The following is a 21,006-nucleotide window of genomic DNA, read 5'->3' on the forward strand; positions in this document are numbered from 1 at the left end:
ACAGAGGAGGTCCAGTGCGAGAATTATTGCTCTCACTCTGCCATCTCGCGGTGATACCTTACATGTGCGGTGCGAACACCGTTTACGTAAGTGGGCGAGGCCTATGTATGCGTTCACCACTGTGTGCGAGCACGGGGGCACTTTAAAAAATAATTTCCTTTTATTATTTATTTTATTACATTTTCTTTAGTCATTTTTATTGCTTTCGCAAGAAATGTAAGCATCCCTTGAGGTAACATTACAGCATGACAGGTCCTCTTTATGGAGAAATCTGGGGTCTGTAAGACTCTAAATCTCTCCTCTATCTTTAAAAGCAGAAAAAACATTTATATACTGTGTGTGTGTGTATATATATATATATATATATACATATACATACATATACACAGTTGCAAGAAAAAGTATGTGAACCCCTTGGGATTACGTGGAGTTTTGCATGAATTGGGCATAAAATGTGCTATGAACGTCATCTAAGTCACAACAATAGAAGAACACAGTCTGCTGAACATAATACTACACAAACATTAGATGTTGCCATGGTTTAATTGCACATAACATGTAAACATTCACAGTGCAGGGAGGAAAAAGTATGTGAGGCCCTAGCTTAATGACTTCTCCCAGAGACAATTGGAGCCAGGAGTGAGCCAACCTTGATTCCAATCAGTGTGATGATATTGGCTGTGTTGCTGACAGCTGTCCTGCCCTTAAAAAACACACACCTGTTTTGGGTGTACTGGTTTCAAGAAGCACTGCCTGATGTGAACCGTGCCTCGCAGAAAAGAGCTCTCAGAAGACCTACGATCAAGATCAATCAATGTTCAAGATCAATGTTCAGCAGACTGTGTTCTTCTATTGTTGTGACTTAGATGACGTTCAGAGCACATTTTATGCCCAATTCATGCAAAACTCCACGTAATCCCAAGGGGTTCACATACTTTTTTCTTGCAACTGTATATATTTGACCGAAACCAAAAGTGGCTTCATGACATCACTCTGGTCCTCCTAGGCCATATAATGAGTGTCTCTATACCTCGACGACGCCAGCACCAGATCGGTACATAGATAGGCTCAGTTCCAGTGCCACACGGCACCTTCTGCCTGTGAGATGTTCCATTCCAGGCTGGTTGAACAGAAGTTGGAGGATACTCCCGTTACCTTTGATCTTGACACATCAGTCTCTGCACCAGAAGAGCTTACAGTTTAATGTTCTCACAGTCACACCCTATTATTATTGGACATTTATATATCGCTGACAAAAACTGCAGTGCTGTAAAGAGGAACTTTCAGCTATTCAAATCATATATATTTGATTGAATATTTGACCAGAACCGGAAGTGGCGTCATGACACCACTCTGGTCTTCCTAGGCCATAGAGGTGAGTGTCTCAATGCCTCGACGCTGCCAGCGCCAGATCAATACATACCTAGGCTGACTCTGAGTTCCAGTGCCACACGACACCTTCTGCCAGTGAAAGGCTCCATTCCAGGCTGGTTGAACAGCAGTTGGAGGATACTCCCGTTACCATTGATCTTGACACATCAGTCTCTGAACCACAAGAGCTTACACTTTAATGTTCCCACAGTCACACCCTATTATTATTGGACATTTATATATCTCTGACATATACTGCAGTGCTGTAAAGAGGAACTTTCAGCTATTCAAATCATATATATTTGATTGAAAATTTGACCGGAACTGGAAGTGGCGTCATGACGTCACTCTGGTCCTCCTAGGCCATAGAGATGAGTGTCTCTATGCCTCAACGCCGCCAGCGCCAGATCGGTACATAGGATGACTCTGAGTTCTAGTGCCACACAACACCTTCTGCCAGTGAAAAGTTCCATTCCAGGCTGGTTAAACAGCAGTTGGAGGATACTCCCATTACCGTTGATCTTGACACATCAGTCTCTACACCAGAAGAGCTTACACTTTAATGTCCCCACAGTCACACCCTATTATTATTGGACATTTATATATCTCGGACATATACTGCAGTGCTGTAAAGAGGAACTTTCAGCTATTAAAATCATATATATTTGAATATTTGACCAGAACCAGAAGTGGCATCATGACGTCACTCTAGTCTTCCTAGGCCATAGAGATGAATGTCTCTATGCCTCCACGCCGCCAGTGCCAGATCGGTTCTTGGGCACCACCGATCAGCCAGGTAAGCCCAGGAACCACCAGAGGGGGGGGGGGGGGGTTGGGGACAGAGACACCTCCCTCTTCTTCTAAAAGTGATCCAGCAGCAAATCCGCTGTAGTCTGGTACCTAAGGCTGCAGCCATAACCCCAGAATTTAATGTCAAAAACATGACGTACAAGTGCACATGACGTGCAAGTGGTTACCTTTGACCTATACTGCACTGCTGTACCACAATGGCAGTAAATCATAATGTATATTTAAAGCGGAGTTCCAGCCCCCCCCCCCCCCCCAGAAAAATTAAAAGTAAATACTGTAGCTGTTGACTCTTAATATCAGGGCACTTACCTGTAAAGGGATCCAGCGGTGTCCTCACCCCGAGCCTATTCTTCAATCAGCTGTCGGGTGCTGGTGACGCCATTTTGACAAAGGGAAACCGGCAGCCAGTTTCCTAATGGCACATGCACAAAGCTCCCTGTGCTTTGTGAACGGACTGCAGTCCTCTGGGACCTGTTGAGTTTCCCAGAGGGCTGTGGGGGGGGGGGGGGGCCGGAAGTGGGAGCAGATACCTGTCAAAACCAGGTACCCACTCCCCCCCAAAAGGTGCCAAATGTGGCACTGGAGGGGGAGCAGGAGGCAGGTAAGCGGAGCTTCCACTTTTAGGTGGAACTCCGCTTTAATATAATATTTATTTCATGATTTTTTTAAATTATTTAATATTTATTATTAATATCAATAATAATTCAATAAACTAATATGTAGGGATGTGCTGCCCTCTGTAGCAAACTAGCTCATCAGAGTTGGATGCGGAGTTCCCCTTTTATTTTATTTTTTTAGTGAAGTATTCCTTATTCCTCACACTCCCTACCCCCTCCCTTCCTGAGTGACAGATGGTGGGGGGTCAACCACAGGCTAGGCATTCCTAGTTTGGTGCCAGCCGTCTGCGAAAATGTAACCTCTCACCTACGTTCTGATAAGGCCAGCATTTCTCAGAATTGGGAAGCACTGACCCAAAACTGTAGGCCCACACATCATAAAACTGACCAGCAGTAATTGAACATTCCTCAGGTCAACTGTATGTTTCATATCATGGAGTATGAAGCTGTTAGTTTAAATCAGAGTTCCCCTGACCCCTCCCAACACAGCGTAGTCAGAGCAACCCCCCTTTCAGAGGGATTTTTAAAGAGGACAGGCTGCAAGCCTGAAAGTTTAAGTTTTTAACACATCTCCTCAGCTGAACATCGTAACAAAAGGAGATCAAAGAATCATCCTGCTCTGCAACTTGGATCTGCAAAACAAGGCATATGGGCAAGTAACTTAACCCTGTAACTTCCTTCCTATTATCTCTTTGCTGTATCTTTATATACATACACATATATATATATATATAATTTATTTTTTTTTCGTGACATCTTTGTACATATTTTATTGCACCTGTTTGACTCTTTTAGTAATAAATCTTTCTTTCTGAAAGTGTTAAACTGTTTTTGAGCGCTTACTTGCAATTCACAAATTCCTGACTTTTAAAGAGACGCTACTGTGTTTGTTTACTCCCTGCCCAATTGGCCTGTAGTTGACCATATTCGACAGGTGACTTTTCAATCATTACAGTGTATTTCTGACAGAGTTTCCGTCTTCTCTGTACCAAAGATGGTGGTGGCAGTTTGAAAGGGTTAGTTGCGTAATTAACCCGACCCAGTAACAAGCGCACATCAGGCTGCAGGCACCGATTGTGGCCCATTAGCTGGAAAATCGCTGTGCAGGGTGTAGCTGGGTGTGGCCTTGTTACGCGCGTCACACTGTGGTTTTAAGATCGGCCGGTCCTTCGGTCACGAGTTTGGTGAGAAGGTCTGGGGTCTGACGCTGCGGGCGGGACATATTACTGTTAGTCGCGGTCGTGCGATTGTCGCATGTTGGTTGCGGCGACCGTGCAATCGTGACACCCTCTACTGCCTGCAATTGTAGGTAGCTGTGCTTCTTACGATCATAGATTTATTTATGCACATCATTTCCTGTCCCTGCTAACTGAGTGAGAAACCCCAGATTAGAGGGCTTTGATATTTATTTTTATCTTTATAAAGAGGGTCTTCAAGAAGAAGACTGAGAGAGAACTGAGGGAAAGTGCTGTCCATGAAGTTGCTGCCGTTGTATTTTCACACAGACCAGAAGAGACTATTATAAACTACAGAGTCTGGAGGGACTAAAGCACAGAGTGGATAGGCTGACCCTGAGTGCCAGTGCCACACACCTTCTGACAGTGAGAAGTTCCATTCCAGGCTGGTTGAACAGTAGTTGGAAGATACTCCCGTTACAGTTGATCTTGACACATCAGTCTCTGCACCAGAAGAGCTTACAGTTTAACCACTTCCAGTCCGGACACTTTTACCCCCTTCCTGTCCAGGCCAATTTTCAGCTTCCAGTGCTATCACATTTTGAATGACAATTGCACGGTCATGCAACACTGTACCCATATTAATGTTTTAGCATTTTTGTGAGACAGATAAAGCTTTATTTTTGTGGTATTTATTCATATTTTTATTTTTTTTTGCTATTTAAATGAAAAAGTCCACAAAATTTAAAAAAAAGTGTTTTTTTCTTACAAAATTTTGCAAATAAATAGTATTTCATCATAAGTCTTGGTCAAATTTTATTCTGTTTTCTTTTTAGTAAAAAAAAAAAAAAAAAAATAACCCAAATTAGTTTATAACCAAAAATTATAATTTTTAAAAAAATGTTTTACTTTTTTTTTTTTTATATTATTTATGTTTTTTTTAAACTTACTTGTCACACTAGAACTACATGGTGACACTGTACTACTTGTGGGGGGTGATGAAGATTTTTTTTTTTTTTTTTACGCTGATTGCTTTTACACCCATAAAGGCTGTAAAAGCAATAATTTCTCCTTCTCTCTGGCTGCATTATTGCAGACATTGAGAAATACTGTGTGAGCTGTGATTGGTTACAGCTTGTCACATAGTACAAGGCTGTTGTGAATATCCTTGTACCATGTGATCTCTGTGATCATTCACAGATTTCACACATAGTAAGCAATGATGTCAGAAGTGACATCTTGCTTACTACTATTCATGTGATCACCGATTGGCCAATCAGTGATCACATGCTTGGGACCTCGCACAGAGGTCTCGTCCGATAATCAGTGTTCCACTGTGTCCGGAGGACACAGCGGGCACCGGATCATGGAGCTGCGCGCTCCCAGGGAGCGCGCACAAGCAGGGTGTGGGGAGGACGTTTATAAACGGCCACCCACCCCTGCACTGCCATCGTCCGGCCGTTTATATACAATGGCCGGATGGGAAGTGGTTAATGTCCCCACAGTCACACCCTATTATTATTGGACATTTATATATCTCTGACATATACTGCAGCGCTGTAAATAGAACTTTGAGCTGTTCAAATCAGTCTTTGAATTAGTGTGCAGTGTGCAGTGTAGCAGTGTGGGGGACCCAGCCAGGACAGGGACTTTTGGAGTGGACTAGGGGCTAGGCTTCTGCCCACGGATTATGGCCCATGGAGAGAGCAGATCGGTCTCTAATGATGGACAAAAAGGTGGTGAACGCTCAGAGCGATTAATTAAAAAAATGCATACTGTTAGACATGTAATTCGCTTTGTTTGCAGGTTGGCTGGCAAGTGTAAGCTGGGAATTTTTCTTCTTTGTTGTTTGCCATGCATCGCCCTTCCATGTGCTCCTTGTTGTGAAGGCCAGTTATAGACTGGGACAGTGGATGTTTTTGTACTGTTGAATTGTTGGTTGAGGGGGCACGCTGGACACCCTGGCTGCCATGGTACTGCATGCTGGGTGTCCAGTACACTCCTGTACCTTTAAGGAGTGGTGGGCTCCCTCAGGTCCACATGCCCTTGGTCTATCCATTAAATACATGTGCCTCTACTATGGGGGCTCCTAAAATTGGAAAGTTATTAACTACAGAATACTGGGGTGCCATGACGAGGCTCCCCATGTATTTGCAAATGTGTGCTAACTAAACCCGTTTTAATGCAAACTGTTAGACAGAAAAAAAAATACCTGTTCGTCCTGCCAGAAATCTTGTTAGCACTTCCTGTGCTGAACGGTTATCATTTACATTGTTACCATATTTCTCTGAGGACTACAGAACCCCTTCCATTTATTTTAAGGAAAGAATGGTGTGTTCTATAGTCCAGTCCTAGGGTGACAACACTGCTTCTCCATACAGTACAGTGAGTGAGCATTGTCATCCTAGGACAGGAAGTATGTTGCTGGCAGGATCACCAAGTAGAAAAAGAAGCCCGAAAAAGGAAAACTAGTGCAGCCACTTAAGGTCTGGGAAGCTGCAAAATATTGCTTTTGTGCTTGAATTTAGATGCACTTTAAAATTCTGCTACACAATTCATCTCCAATTTATGTGTCGTTTATCTCCATTAGAATAGCTGCTGTATACAATGTATGCTACACACATAGGGTGTACATCCCAGAAATGTACATTGTACAAAGTCCTTGTGGTTCATGGTGAAGGTGCTTAGGAAAACGTTCTCTTGAGAATACAGAGGATGGTCAGTAAACACAGATAAGTGAGGAGCAGGACGGCAAAGCACAGGTGGCACACCGTTGTGATCCAGAAGGCGTAGAGGTAAAGGACTCGGTTACATCTCTTCAGGTCTGTTGGAGAATCCCAGGGTTCAGTGTACAAGGAATAGACCCAGACATTGCCTGCAGAGAAGAGAGAGAGAGAGAAAGGATAAATATGACTTCCTGTGCTGCCTGCTCTGGCATTACATGTATTCTGGGTTCTCTTCTGTCTGTCTGCCCTGCACTCTCTCCTCTGTCTGTCTGTTCGTCCTGTGCTCTGCTCTTTTCTCTGTCTGCTGTCAGGCCTACCCTGCGCTCTCTTCTGTATGCCTACACTGCACTCTCTTCTGTATGCCTACACTGTTCTGTCTCTCCAATCTAAGCAGTGATAGTGTGATCTCTGTAACTTACAGTTGTGATGAGATAGCGATAACTCCAATCTTAGTTGAATAACACAGGCCGTGACTCGATCCAGACAACACCTTGTAGATCTTGTGAAGTTTATTCCATAAACTAAGAGAATCTTACAACAATGAACATCGGATAGGTCAAGAGATAATATGTGATCTACTTCATGACATGAGGCTTGAAGCTGAGGTGCATTACTGAGAAAATTAATAAAAGGGATCTATCTATACAGCATGAACTAAACCAAAAAGAAAAGGAGGAGGAGCAGAGATAAAATACAAAGAACACTTAAAGGCATATGACAGTCATGTGAAACATGACATACATTATACTTTCTTCTATCTCTGCCTGCCCTGTGCTCTACACTCTCTCCTCTTTGTGACCTCCTGTACTCTCAACTCTATAACCCTCTGAACCTTTCTCACTTTTACTGCTTGCATTTTCTCCTTTGTTTGGTTGCCTGCATCTCTCCTCTGGTTGCCTGTACTTGAATCTATAAACTCTGCTCTTTATACTGGGACTGCTGCACTCACTCTTCTCTATGCCTGCCTACATTCTCTCTCTGTTTTGTCTGCACTCTCTTTTCTGTATGACTGCCTGCACTCCCTCTCTGTAATTGCCTGCGTGCTCTTTTCTGTATGACTGCCTGCACTCCCTCTCTGTAATTGCCTGCGTGCTCTTTTCTGTATGTTTGCCTGCACTCTCTCTGTAATTGCCTGTGGGCTCTTTTCTGTATGTCTGCCTGCTCTCTCTCTCTGTAATTGCCTGTGGGCTCTTTTCTGTATGTCTGCCTGCTCTCTCTCTCTGTAATTGCCTGTGTGCTCTTTTCTGTATGTCTGCCTGCACTTCCTCTCTGTAATTGCCTGCACTGTCTTTTCTGTATGACTGCCTGCACTCCCTCTCTGTAATTTCCTGCGTGCTCTTTTCTGTATGTTTGCCTGCACTCTCTCTGTAATTGCCTGTGGGCTCTTTTCTGTATGTCTGCCTGCTCTCTCTCTCTGTAATTGCCTGTGTGCTCTTTTCTGTATGTCTGCCTGCACTTCCTCTCTGTAATTGCCTGCACTGTCTTTTCTGTATGACTGCCTGCACTCCCTCTCTGTAATTGCCTGTATGCTCTTTTCTGTATGACTGCCTGCAATCCTCTCTGTAATTGCCCGCAAGCTCTTTTCTGTATGACTGCCTGCACTCCCTCTCTGTAATTGCCTGTATGCTCTTTTCTGTACGACTGCCTGCAATCCTCTCTGTAATTGCCCGCAAGCTCTTTTCTGTATGACTGCCTGCACTCCCTCGCTGTAATTGCCTGCACGCTCTTTTCTGTATGACTGCCCGCACGCTCTTTTCTGTATGACTGCCTGCACGCTCTTTTCTGTATGACTGCCTGCACGCTCTCTCTGTAATTGCCTGCATGCTCTTTTCTGTATGACTGCCTGCTCTCTCTCTCTCTCTGTAATTGCCTGCTTGCTCTCCTCTGTAATTTCCAGCACTCTCTCCTCTGTTATTGCCTGAACCCTCCCCTCTATGTGGCTGCCAGTACTCTAATCTATGTAACGCAGCACTTTTCCCCCTCCTCACTATTCATGCCTACACCCTACTATGTGTGCCTGCAATCCCCTATCAGAATTTATGAACACCAGTACCATTTCTTCTGCAGCACTCATCACTGCACACCTTATGTCACAAGATTTCCCTGTAACAATTATTGTGAAACTGACTGTTTTTGCCAAGCTTATATGCAACATCTACTCTGGGAACACCCTTTTGCCTCTACTTATTATTGGTCGCAAAGCAAACTGGGAGTAAAGAAGAACCCCTCTGCCAATCTACTGTGCCACCCCTTGTCCCTTGTCTTGTGCACACCCTTTATATGATGCTGTGTGGCTCTGCTGAATATTTACCTGCTATGAAGAAGGCAAACATGAAGACGAGCATCACTCCTTGAGCACAGAGAGTGGCCAGACTGGTTGTTGGGGGTTCCCGTCCATCCCCACATGGAAGGCAGGTTAGGCAAAGGAACAGGATACCCGCCACCCCTGATATGATCAGGTAGTAGGGTATCAGGTACTGTCCAGGGCAATCATGGAAGTAAATGGCTCCTGTGAATGAAAACAGACTTTAGGATCCAAATTTGTCATTACACTCCATCATGTACAGAGGAAAACCAGGCAAAGACAGCACGTTAAATGATCATAGCTTCCATCAGGAACAGGAAACATATCACCACAAAATTTAAAAAAATAAGTCCCTCTACAGAACTGGTCAGCTTTTGTGTTTTCTGCATGAGAAGACATATCATTTGGGACCTGGTGAAAGGAGGCTCAGCCCAAGGCTCTCATCTGCAATCCTCCAGCCAATCCCTTCTTCCTCCATGATCTTTGCTCCACAGTCCCTTCCTCTTTACAGGCAGGAAGGGGTCTGGGCCTACTCCCTATCACCTTGGTGGATTTGCCTGGCCAGTTTTGGATCCTTCCAGTCAATGATACTGGGTCAGTGATACTGGGTCAGTGAATGGATAACCCTTGCTCAACAGTCCCTTCCTATATCTGAGCAGGAAGAGGTCAGGGACTACTCCCTACCTCCTCGGAGGACTTGCCTGGCCTGGTTTGGGTCCTTCTGGTCAGTGGTACTGGGGCAGTGAATGGATATCCCTGCCTGAGGATGTTCCAGACTACATGCACCCTCCTTAATCTTTGCCCCACAGTCCCTTCCTCTTTATGAGGAGGAAGATGTTAGGACCTTCTCTCTACCACCTTGGTGGACTGGCCTGGTTTGGATCCTTCTGTCTGGTGGTGCTGGAGCTTTGATAGACATCCCTGGGGATGTGCCAGTTTATGTGCACTCGAGTCATTTTTGTATGGGGTGATGTCGCTTCCTGAGTGCCCCAACTCTTGGTTCCTTTGTTTTTCAGGTGCAGAGGGAGTGGCAAGGGCTGGTGCCTCTCCTGGCCAGGTCTCCTGACAGTGGTGGTGTGAATGTAGGAAGACATTTTTTTTTCAGCTTTCCTCTACTGCACCCCTTACTATGTTGAATAGAGAGATAGCAGCTCTAGTGGTGGCAGGGCTAAGTCTATGCTTTCTACAAATAATTTAGGATAATAATGAACATCAGAAAAACAAGCACAACATTTTTTAGTGAACTTAAAACATGACGTGTTCTAACTAACCCTTCCCAACTATCTGAATTTTCAAATTAAATATAAAACCATATGTGGATCTGTATATTTGTGCTCTCCAATATATACTGTATGTAGCACAGACCCCAAACTGGTCCCGTTCTATTCTCGATTGGGTGCACAGAAGCCAGGCACACAGTAGTTTCTCAGTCTCTCCATTCAACCAGGCAGGAGTAACTTTTCTGGGGGGTTTATTGGTTGAAGAACTGGGATGGGGAATGGGGTGAGCCTTGGCATACTCCAGAACTAGTACACCTTTGAGGGGACACTCTCTAGTGACACAAAATTTTTCAAAGTAAGCCTCTTTTATAGGAGAATGTGGACAATTCAGCTTCAGGGGGATACTACACTGGAAACAGCCCTGAGCCAGCGAACTCTGGAATGGTCTCTCACAAAAGAGGTCAAAACAGCAACAGTCTCTCCAGGATCACTCAGAAGCCATTACTCACTGTGTCCCTGTATACACAGATGCCTCCTTCCAGTACCAGCCAGACACTGTACCATGAGCCTCTCCTCCAGATTCTCTGCAGGCTGTACTCCAGACTGTTCTTTTCACTCTAGGAACCGGTCTCTCAGCTCTCCCTGAGCTGGGACTGCATTGAACCACTTGCAGGCTCCAATGGATAGCCGAGGAGGGCAGACAGTCCCTCCAGGCTGGGTCTCTCGCCACCAGGCAACGGACCCTGCTGTTCTAGGCACCCAGACTATTTATGTACACCTCAGCCCCCTGCTGAGCACTCTCCTAACCAGGGACTGGCTGAAGCAGCATAAACATTCAGGCTGCTCATTTGGTTACTCCACAAGTATGTTTCAGAACCACCAATAGAATTCTGGAATACAGAGAGGAGCAATCAAACTTGCAATCTGTGAAACCCAGAACAGCCAGAAGTAATCAACCTGCTCATCTGGCTGCAGAGGAGCCATCAGTAAATTTGCCTAAACTTACTAGCACCAAACTAGGAGGGTACTACAATATTTGCCATGACATAGGTACAGGGGGGGGGGGGTCAATGAAGTCCTGAGCTTTCCTCCGTCCAAGGTCCTCTCCTTTAGGTGAGCCCCTCTCCATCTGGAGCCCCTCCCAGGCTCCTGCTCTCCAGCCTCACTTCCTCTCTCTTCCCATCTTCCATCCGAACTCTTCTGCTCCTAAATCTGACATTTTTAAGGGCTGTCCTGGTCCCTTGCCAAGCTTCCTGTTGGGGATTGGCCAGAATCCCTCAGAAGTGCAGATCAGCCACTCTTCACCTCCATCCACTGCTTCTAGAACTTTCTCCAAAGTTTCAGAGGGGGGGGGGGGGGGGGGGGGGGAGTCCCAGAGAGCTGCTCTGCAGAGCCTCTCAGCCCTGACCTTACACCAAACATGGCTCTGCACGTCCAACTAAAAAACAAGCAATATTCTGAGGTTCAGGCACCACTAGATTTGTATGCTTGGCAAGTTGGCTCAGCACAGTAAATTTGGAGTAAAACATGGCTGAAAGAGAATTTTGGGGCTTTCATGTGCAACAAGAGCCACTCTAACCACAGTCCTTTGCGTGCAATATGAGTTTTTTGGCAATGCATTATGTTAGATGGGCGACAGTTTCTGTATATGTTTATTGTAGTGGCTTGTGTGGTTATCCTTGTGGTATAAGTCTACAGGTACAGTGGCTAAACGGTTAGCATTTCTGCCTGGTAGTACTAGGGTTGTTCGTTCGAATCCCAACCACGGCACCACCTGCCTGGAGTTTGCATGTCCTCCCTGTGCGGGTTTTTTCCGGGTACTCTGATTTCCTCCCACACTCCAAAGACATGCTGATAGGTTATGTCGATAATAAAAAAAAGGGTTCAAAAATCAACTTGCCAGCCAGCTTGCCAACAACCAAAATAACCTGTCTAACAGTATGCGTTAAAAACAGGGATTTAGTTAGCACACATTTGCAAATACATACGTAAGCCACAGAGCCTCGTCACGGCACCCTGGTATTCTGTGGTCCTAACTCTACAAATTCGAGAGCCCCCATAATAGAGGCACATGAATTAAAGGATAGACCAAGGGCGGGTGCACATCAGGGAGCCCACCCCTCTTAAAGGTACAGGAGTGCAAAGGACACCCAGCATGTAGCGCAATGGCAGCCAGGGCACCCAGTGCACCCACTCACCTTAAAATCAACAGTAAAGTAAAATATGGCACCCGTCCCGTCTATAACTCGCTTATGAAGCAAGAACTATGTGAACCGGGCAACGCATGTCAATAAAATAGGAGAATAAAAAAAGCAAGCTGGCTGGCAAGTTGATTTTTGAACCCGTTTTTTAATTTTCCTTTTTATATTGACGTTGCCCAGTTCACGTAGTCCTTGCTTCATAAGCCAGTTATAGACTGGGGCAGGTGCCATGTTTTACTTTAATGCTGATATGTGAATTGGCTCCTGTCTAAATTTTCCCTAGTATGTGTATGTATGAATGTGAGTTAGGGACCTTAGATTGTACGCCCCTTGAGGGTTAGGGACTGATGTGAATGTGCAATATATATGTAAAGTGCTGCGTACATTGATGGCGCTATATAAGTACCTGTAATAAATAAATAAATATATCCTATACCCTGTCATGTGTATTGGTAAGCTAGCTCTTACAAGCCTGAGGATAGAGAAGGTTGGGAATGGCGGTAATAGAATGTTGTAGTAAAACACACATGTGGTACTCACCTATAGCAATACTGGTTATATTAATTCCAACCAGGATGCACTTTAGTACAACTGAGGAGAAAACACAGAAGGGAAAAGTCATACAACTAGGAGTCCCTGTAAACTCAGCATTTTTATAGAAAGGGCAATAAGATTACAAAGCCGGGTTAAAGCAAAGGGTATTTAATGCCTAAGTTTAGCCACTTATGTTAAACCACTTCCTTCCCATAGGATGGACCCGCATGTCCTCTGGTTGAAGTGGTTCTACCGGGATGATGCCTGTGGTTTGCTTTCAGCTGGCAATTCCTTTTATTGTAAAAACTGAAATAACCGCTGGATTGGTTTTACAGGCGACAGGAGACGTTGGGTCAGGTCATTCTCCCCCCTACTGCCCTCCGTGCGATCGGGGTGGCCTGGCACTGAAGCCTGCGGTTGCTCTGGCCTACCATAGAGGGTTTCCAGAGATCAGATCTTCTCCAGTCACCTCTTTGTTATTAGGAACTGAAGGTGGCCAGTATTTTGTCACTTCTGGTTCCTGTCTTGTGTTTACAAGCGATTACTAGCTTGTACAAGAATGGGATTAGACCAGGGGTGGGCAAACTTTTTGACTTGAGGGCCGCAATGGGTTCATATATTGGACCCAGGGGCCGGACCAAGAGTAGATGAATGATGTGTATGTGTCATCCATAGTAAGTATAGTAATATTCTGCCCATAGTAAGCATAGTAATTCATCCCCCACAGTAATTCATCCCCCATATAGTAATTCATCCCCCATATAGTAATTCATCCCCCATATAGTAATTCATCCCCCATATAGTAATTCATCCCCCATATAGTAATTCATCCCCCATATAGTAATTCATCCCCCATAGTAATTCATCCCCCATATAGTAATTCATCCCCCATATAGTAATTCATCCCCCATATAGTAATTCATCCCCCATATAGTAATTCATCCCCCATAGTAATTCATCCCCCATAGTAATTCATCCCCCATATAGTAATTCATCCCCCATATAGTAATTCATCCCCCATATAGTAATTCATCCCCCCTATAGTAATTCATTCCGCATATTAATTCATCCCCCATAGTAATTCATCCCCCATATAGTAATTCATCCCCCATATAGTAATTCATCCCCCCTATAGTAATTCATTCCGCATATTAATTCATCCCCCATATTAAGTCCCCAAGTCCCCCCTGTGTCAATTCACTTACCTTTGCTCCGCGCGTTCCTCTCGCCGTATTCCCGCGCCGTTCCGGTGTAGCATGAAAATCTGTCTCCTATGAGGATCTGTCCCCCTCGACGTATCTGCGCATGTGCCAGTTTCAGGCATTAGCAGCCAATCGGCGATCTCCGGCACATGCGCAGATACGTCGAGGGGGACAGATTTTCATGCTACACTGGTCTTCACGGCGGACTGTGAGAGGAGCCTAGCGGGAGCCTAGCTCCGCGGGCCGGATTAAAAGGTCCGCCGGGCCGTAGTTTGCCCATTGCTGGATTAGACCAATCTAGGTCTGATGCAATGCTGTTAAGGGCAGAGGAGACAACTGGGAGACCCCAGATGTCTCTGTAAAGAGGCCCTCGGAGATAAATGTCACTGGCACACCAAGGATCTCCAATGTGAGTCCAAAAAGGCTTTAATGAAGGTTTATAAAGTTACAGTAAGGCAACGTTTCGGAGTCTCGCAGGACCCTTCATCAAGCATTTCTCTCCGTTGGCTCAGTTATAGCCGATGATCGCTGCAGCACCCACCCATGCATACAGCCATTTCGTGCAGGAAAGTGTGCAAAGGGCAGCACAGTAGCTAAATTGTTGGTATTTCCACCTGGCAGTACTACGGTCATTGGTTCGAATCCCAACCATGACACCACCTGCTTGGAGTTTGCATGTTCTCCTTGTGCCTGCATGGGTTTCCTCCCACACTCCAAAGACATGCTGGTAGGTTAATTGGCTCCAGTCTAAATTGTCCCTAGTATGTGTATGTATGAATGTGAGTTAGGGACCTTAGATTGTACGCCCCTTGAGGGTTAGGGACTGATGTGAATGTACAATATATATGTAAAGCGCTGTGTAAATTGATGGAGCTATACAAGTACCTGAAATAAATAAAAATAATCTGGGATTGTGCATTTTCTGTAAAGAGGACCTGTCACTGCTGATTGTTGTCACTGCAACTCCCTCCTAACTGGTCTACCATTACACAGGCTATCCCCCCTTCAGTCTATTATGAATGCTGCTGCTAAACTCATACACCTTACCAACCGATCAGCGACTGCTGCCTCTCTCTGCCAATCCCTTCACTGGCTTCCACTAACCCAGTGTTTCTCAACTCCAGTCCTCATGGACCCCCAACAGGTCATGTTTTCAGGATTTCCCTCAGATGAAACAGCTGTGGTAATTACTAAGGCAGTGAAACTGATCAAATCACCTGTGCAAAATAATGGAAATCCTGAAAACATGACCTGTTGGGGGTCCATGAGGACTGGAGTTGAGAAACACTGCACTAACCAAATGTATACAATTCAAAATACTAACCACAGCTTACAAAGCCATCCAGAACACTGCCCCTAGCTACATCGCCAAACTCATCCACAGATACCGCCCAAATCGCCCACTCTGCTCCTCCCATGATATCCTCCTCTCTAGCTCCCTCATCACCTCCTCCCACGCTCGCCTCCAGGACTTCTCCAGAGCCTCTCCCATCCTCTGGAACTCCCTACCACAGCATGTCCGGTCAGACCCCACCCTGTCTGCCTTTAGGCGATCTTTGAAAACCCACTTCATCAGGGAAGCCTACCCCACCTCCACCTAAGAACTGTACTTGGATCATCCCCCGCAGCTATCACCTTTTGAATCACCTCCCCCTTCCTTTAGATTGTAAGCTCCACGAGCCGGGCCCTCCTATTCCTTCTGTACTGAAATGTATTGTAATTGTATTGTCTCCCTTATATTGTAAAGCGCTCAGCAAACTGTTGGTGCTATATAAATCCTGTATTATAATTAATAATAATAGTCACAAGGGATGTTTGCATTCCTTGTGGCAGCAATAAAAGTGATAAAAAAGAATTAGAGACAGTGTAAAATAAATAAATAAAAATTGGAAAAGTGCCCTATCCCCATACTTACGCACAAAGGAGAATACAAGTGTTGGTGCCGCACACTTACGTAAACGAGGATCGCACCACACATGAGGTATCATGGTGAATGTCAGAGTGAGAGCAATAATTCTAGCCCCAGACCTCCTGTGTAACTCTAAACTGATAACCTGTAAAGGCATTTAAAGCGTCACCTATAGAGATTTTTTAGGTGCCGTAGTTTGGCGCTGTTCCACAGGTATACGCAATTTTAAAGCACGGCATGTTAAGCATCTATTTACTTGGTGTAACATCTTTTTTCATATTTTATTGAAAAAATGGGTGTTATATTGTGTTTGTGTGCACTAAAAATCAAAGTTTTTTTTTTTCAAAAAAATTGCATTGAAAAAAAACAAAAACAAAAAAACACAAATACCATGTGATATTGCAACACTCACTATTTTATTCTCTAGGGCTTCTGCCTAAAATTATATATATATATATATATATATATATATATATATATATATATATATACACACATCTTTGCGGTTCCAAGTCATTTTCTAGCAAAAAAAAAACATTTTTACATGTAGGAGAGAAGTGTCAGAATAGGCTTGGAAAGCAAATGGTTAAAAAACACAAGGGATGGTATTTCCATTCAATGTGAAGAGTCCCTAGTGCAGCTGATTGCGGTTTTAGCTGAAATCTGAAGTCCTCTGACCATATCCTAACCCCGCAGCTGTAATCTATCAGTGCTGCAGGGGTTAATACAAGTCAAGGAACCTGTCATAGGCACTTGCCAACTGTGCCTGTCCTTTCTGCCCGCCTCCTCTATTTGTAGAAGCTGTACTATAGCTTCCATAAATGAAAAGATCTCTATGAATGGAGGATGAAAGAAAGGCCCGCCTCCTCCATTCATGTGTCAGGAATGGACTTGCCAGTGGTGGTGGGACTCACCTGCCTTGTGGGCTGCAGTACCAGGGCTGGCCAGCGGGTGCTCTCAGCAACCAGAGGCTTACTCCTGCAATGAGTCATCACCTGAGGCTGATTACAGCAGGTGTATTTAAGGAATGGCCAGGCCTGTGATCAGGGCCTTGGTGTATGTTTCCCATGAGCCCCTGTACCTGCATCCTGTCTGCTTCCTGCCTGATCCTGATTCTGCTTTAATCCTGACGCTGCATAAACTCTGCCTGTCCTGACCTCGGCTATTCCTGACTACGCTTCCGCCTGCTCCTTGTACCTTGCCTGCCCTTTTGCTACCGACCCGGCCCGCCCGACTACGCTTAGTATTGTTCTTATTGTTATCTGTTGGAGGTTTGGTTGCACTGTGTTTATGTTTAGTCTTTAATAAATTGTATTGTTTATACTATACCTGGAGCCTGTGTTTCCCTGTGTCAGTCCACACATTTCTGGTCATACCCGGATCCCTAACATCATGGATCTGGTTTCATTGATAGAAGATAGAGCACAGCTCCTATGAATGGAGGAGGGTTAAAAAGAGCGGGCAAAGTCAGCTTGGCTTGTATTACCCTTACAGCTCCAGAATATTGCGGCTGCGGGGGTAGGGTGGGCATCAAGGACTTTGGATTTCTACTAAACCTACTACCAGCAGCACAAGGGGCACCTCAGATTGAATGCAAGATCATTAAATTATCATTTTTGTCTGAAAGTTTTGTACTTACTTGTTATAGGTGTTGGTAAATAGGGCTCTTGAATTATCCTGAGCAGCGGGCTGGTGTCACTTTGATTGTTATCCATTCTGGGTGAACTTTGTAATGTTGGAACACCCACAGCTAAAGAACTCTATAGATAAAAAAAAAAGTTGGCACTATGATCATCATGGATGTTTTTGGTCTACTTATGATTTGCTTGCCTGGAATATGCAGTTCAGTTTTGGGCACCAGTTCCCAGAAAGAACACTGGGGAACTGGAGAAAGTACAGAGAAGGGCAACCAAACTGATAAGAGGCATGGAGGAAAGATTAGTGGAATTGAATTTATTCTCTCTTGAGAAGAGGAGATTAAGGGGGGATATGATCTCCATGTATAATACATAAGGGGGGATATGATCTCCATGTATAATACATAAGGGGGGATATGATCACCATGTATAATACATAAGGGGGGGATATGATCTCCATGTATAATACATAAGGGGGGGATATGATCTCCATGTATAATACATAAGGGGGATATGATCACCATGTATAATACATAAGGGGGGATATGATCTCCATGTATAATACATAAGGGGGGATATGATCACCATGTATAATACATAAGGGGGGATATGATCTCCATGTATAATACATAAGGGGGGGATATGATCTCCATGTATAATACATAAGGGGGGATATGATCTCCATGTATAATACATAAGGGGGGATATGATCACCATGTATAATACATAAGGGGGGATATGATCTCCATGTATAATACATAAGGGGGGATATGATCACCATGTATAATACATAAGGGGGGGATATGATCTCCATGTATAATACATAAGGGGGGATATGATCACCATGTATAATACATAAGGGGGGATATGATCACCATGTATAATACATAAGGGGGGATATGATCACCATGTATAATACATAAGGGGGATATGATCTCCATGTATAATACATAAGGGGGATATGATCTCCATGTATAATACATAAGGGGGATATGATCTCCATGTATAATACATAAGGGGGGGAGAATGATCACCATGTATAATACATAAGGGGGGGATATGATTTCCATGTATAATGCATAAGGGGGATATGATCACCATGTATAATCCATAAGGGGGTATATGATCTCCATGTATAATACATAAGGGGGATATGATCTCCATGTATAATACATAAGGGGGATATGATCACCATGTATAATACATAAGGGGGGATATGATCTCCATGTATAATACATAAGGGGGGGGAGAATGATCACCATGTATAATACATAAGGGGGGGATATGATTTCCATGTATAATGCATAAGGGGGATATGATCTCCATGTATAATCCATAAGGGGGTATATGATCTCCATGTATAATACATAAGGGGGGATATGATCTCCATGTATAATACATAAGGGGGGATATGATCTCCATGTATAATACATAAGGGGGGATATGATCTCCATGTATAATACATAAGGGGGGATATGATCTCCATGTATAAATACATCAGTGGTTCATATAGTGAACTCAGTGTAGAGTTATTCCCCCTGAGGTCATCACAGAGGACAAGGGGGCGCTCTTTACATCTGGAGGAAAAGAGATTTAATCTTCAAACACGGAAAGGTTTCTTCACAGTGAGAGCTGTGAAAATGTGGAATAGACTCCCTCAAGAGTTGGTTCTGGCCAGCTCAGTGGATTGCTTCAAAAAAGTCCTGGATTCTTTCTTGGATACACAGAATATAACTGGATATAACATTTATAGGTAAAGTTGATCCAGGGAATGTCCGATTGCCTCTCGGGGGATCAGGAAGGAATTTTTTCCCCTGCAGGAGCAGATTGGATCTTGCTTTGCTGGGTTTTTTTTGCCTTCCTCTGGATCAACTGTGGGTATAGGGTTATAACTTTTTTCTTTTTTTTTGGTTGAATTGGATGGACTTTTGTCTTTTTTCAGCCAGACTAACTTTGTAACTGATACCTGAGACACTATTTCCCCACTGGCACCAATGATGGGGCATTATTTCTATCACCAACACCACTGACAGGGCACTATTCCTCCCATGAACACCATGATGGTGCACTATTCTTACCATTGACATCAACTAAGGGGCACTATTTTTCTCCCCAACACCACAATTCCTTCCACTGACAGCATTGATGATGCATTATTGCTACTAATGCCACCGATTACGAGGCATTATTTCTCTCAATGACACCAATCATGGGACCATATTTACTGTACCTCCCACTGACACCAATATATCTATCCATCCATTCAGTCATATCCGACCCTTGGCGATTGCATGGACCGTCACTCATAAGCGACTTTTTTCCATGAATTATTTTACAGGGTAGGTTGCCAGGTCTTTCCTCAACCCCTACCATGCAGGAGATCCCACATGGCCAGGGGGATGAAACTAGGACAATTTAGACAGGAGCCAATTAACCTACCAGCATGTCTCCGGAGTACTCGGAGGAAAACTCACGAAAGCACAGGAAGAACATGCAAACTCCATGCAAGAGGTGCCTTGGTTGGGAATTGAACCCATGACCCATTTACTACACAGCAGACGTGCTAACCACTAAGCCACTGTGCCGCCCTACGACACCAATATATACATACATACACACAAACACACATACCCATAAGCTCCTCATACAGTGGTTGGTGTGAATTTAACCCCCCCCCCCCCCACAGACCCACCTACTACTTTTTTAAGGGGTCCAAAAAAAACCTACTCTAAATGTACACTCCATCCCTTGCTTTTGCCAGTTCAGCCAGTGGTTGGAAATGGCAGGCCGCCCACCACTGTCCTCACAGATGTAGCCACCAGTACAGTGGTTCCCAGCTCCTGTCTTTTCAGGAGAGGAATGTAGCTTACTAATTGTAAATGTTGCCTGTCCCAGCTGAAGGGACCTCACCTCCATGAAGGAAGTGCAGGAGATTTGTACTTGCTGTACATGGAAGTATAAAAGCGAGTTGATCCTACTCACCCCTCTTTCTGGTGACGTTCTTTTCTTCGTATAAAAACTGTCTGAAGCCACAATGTCAGCAGTATGTGGCCAGGCACTTCCTATACGCCGTACCGTGTGACTTATCAGGAAGAGAGAGGGAGATAGAAAGATAGCGGTTCCAGCGATGAAGAACATACAGATGTGGCAACGTGCCGCAGACAAGGACCTGACCCAACTGAATTATAATAGTCATTGCAAAAAGGAACTCTTCTCTTATATATATATATATATATATGTGTGTGTGTGGACGTCAAGTTAAAAACAGAACATCAGACTTGTTTTGTGTTGAGTACATG

General features: G+C 44.3%; 1 protein-coding gene across 1 annotated transcript; it reads right to left on the reverse strand.

Moving 5' to 3' along the window:
• Positions 1 to 4,685: 4,685 nt before the first annotated feature.
• LOC149434898 (transmembrane protein 272-like) lies at positions 4,686 to 20,772 on the reverse strand. The gene is made up of 5 exons (XM_089663218.1): positions 20,690 to 20,772; positions 17,710 to 17,830; positions 12,966 to 13,016; positions 9,011 to 9,208; positions 4,686 to 6,848 (listed from the first exon to the last, which is right to left on the reverse strand). Exons 2-5 carry the CDS (start codon positions 17,783 to 17,785, stop codon positions 6,658 to 6,660), a joined length of 516 nt encoding a protein of 171 aa, XP_089519344.1. The 5' UTR covers positions 17,786 to 17,830; positions 20,690 to 20,772; the 3' UTR covers positions 4,686 to 6,657.
• Positions 20,773 to 21,006: the final 234 nt, after the last annotated feature.

Source organism: Staurois parvus, unplaced genomic scaffold (assembly GCF_062004578.1).
Source record: "Staurois parvus isolate SC_StPar_1 unplaced genomic scaffold, SC_StPar_1.0 ptg001642l, whole genome shotgun sequence".
Taxonomy (NCBI): Eukaryota; Metazoa; Chordata; class Amphibia; order Anura; family Ranidae; genus Staurois; species Staurois parvus.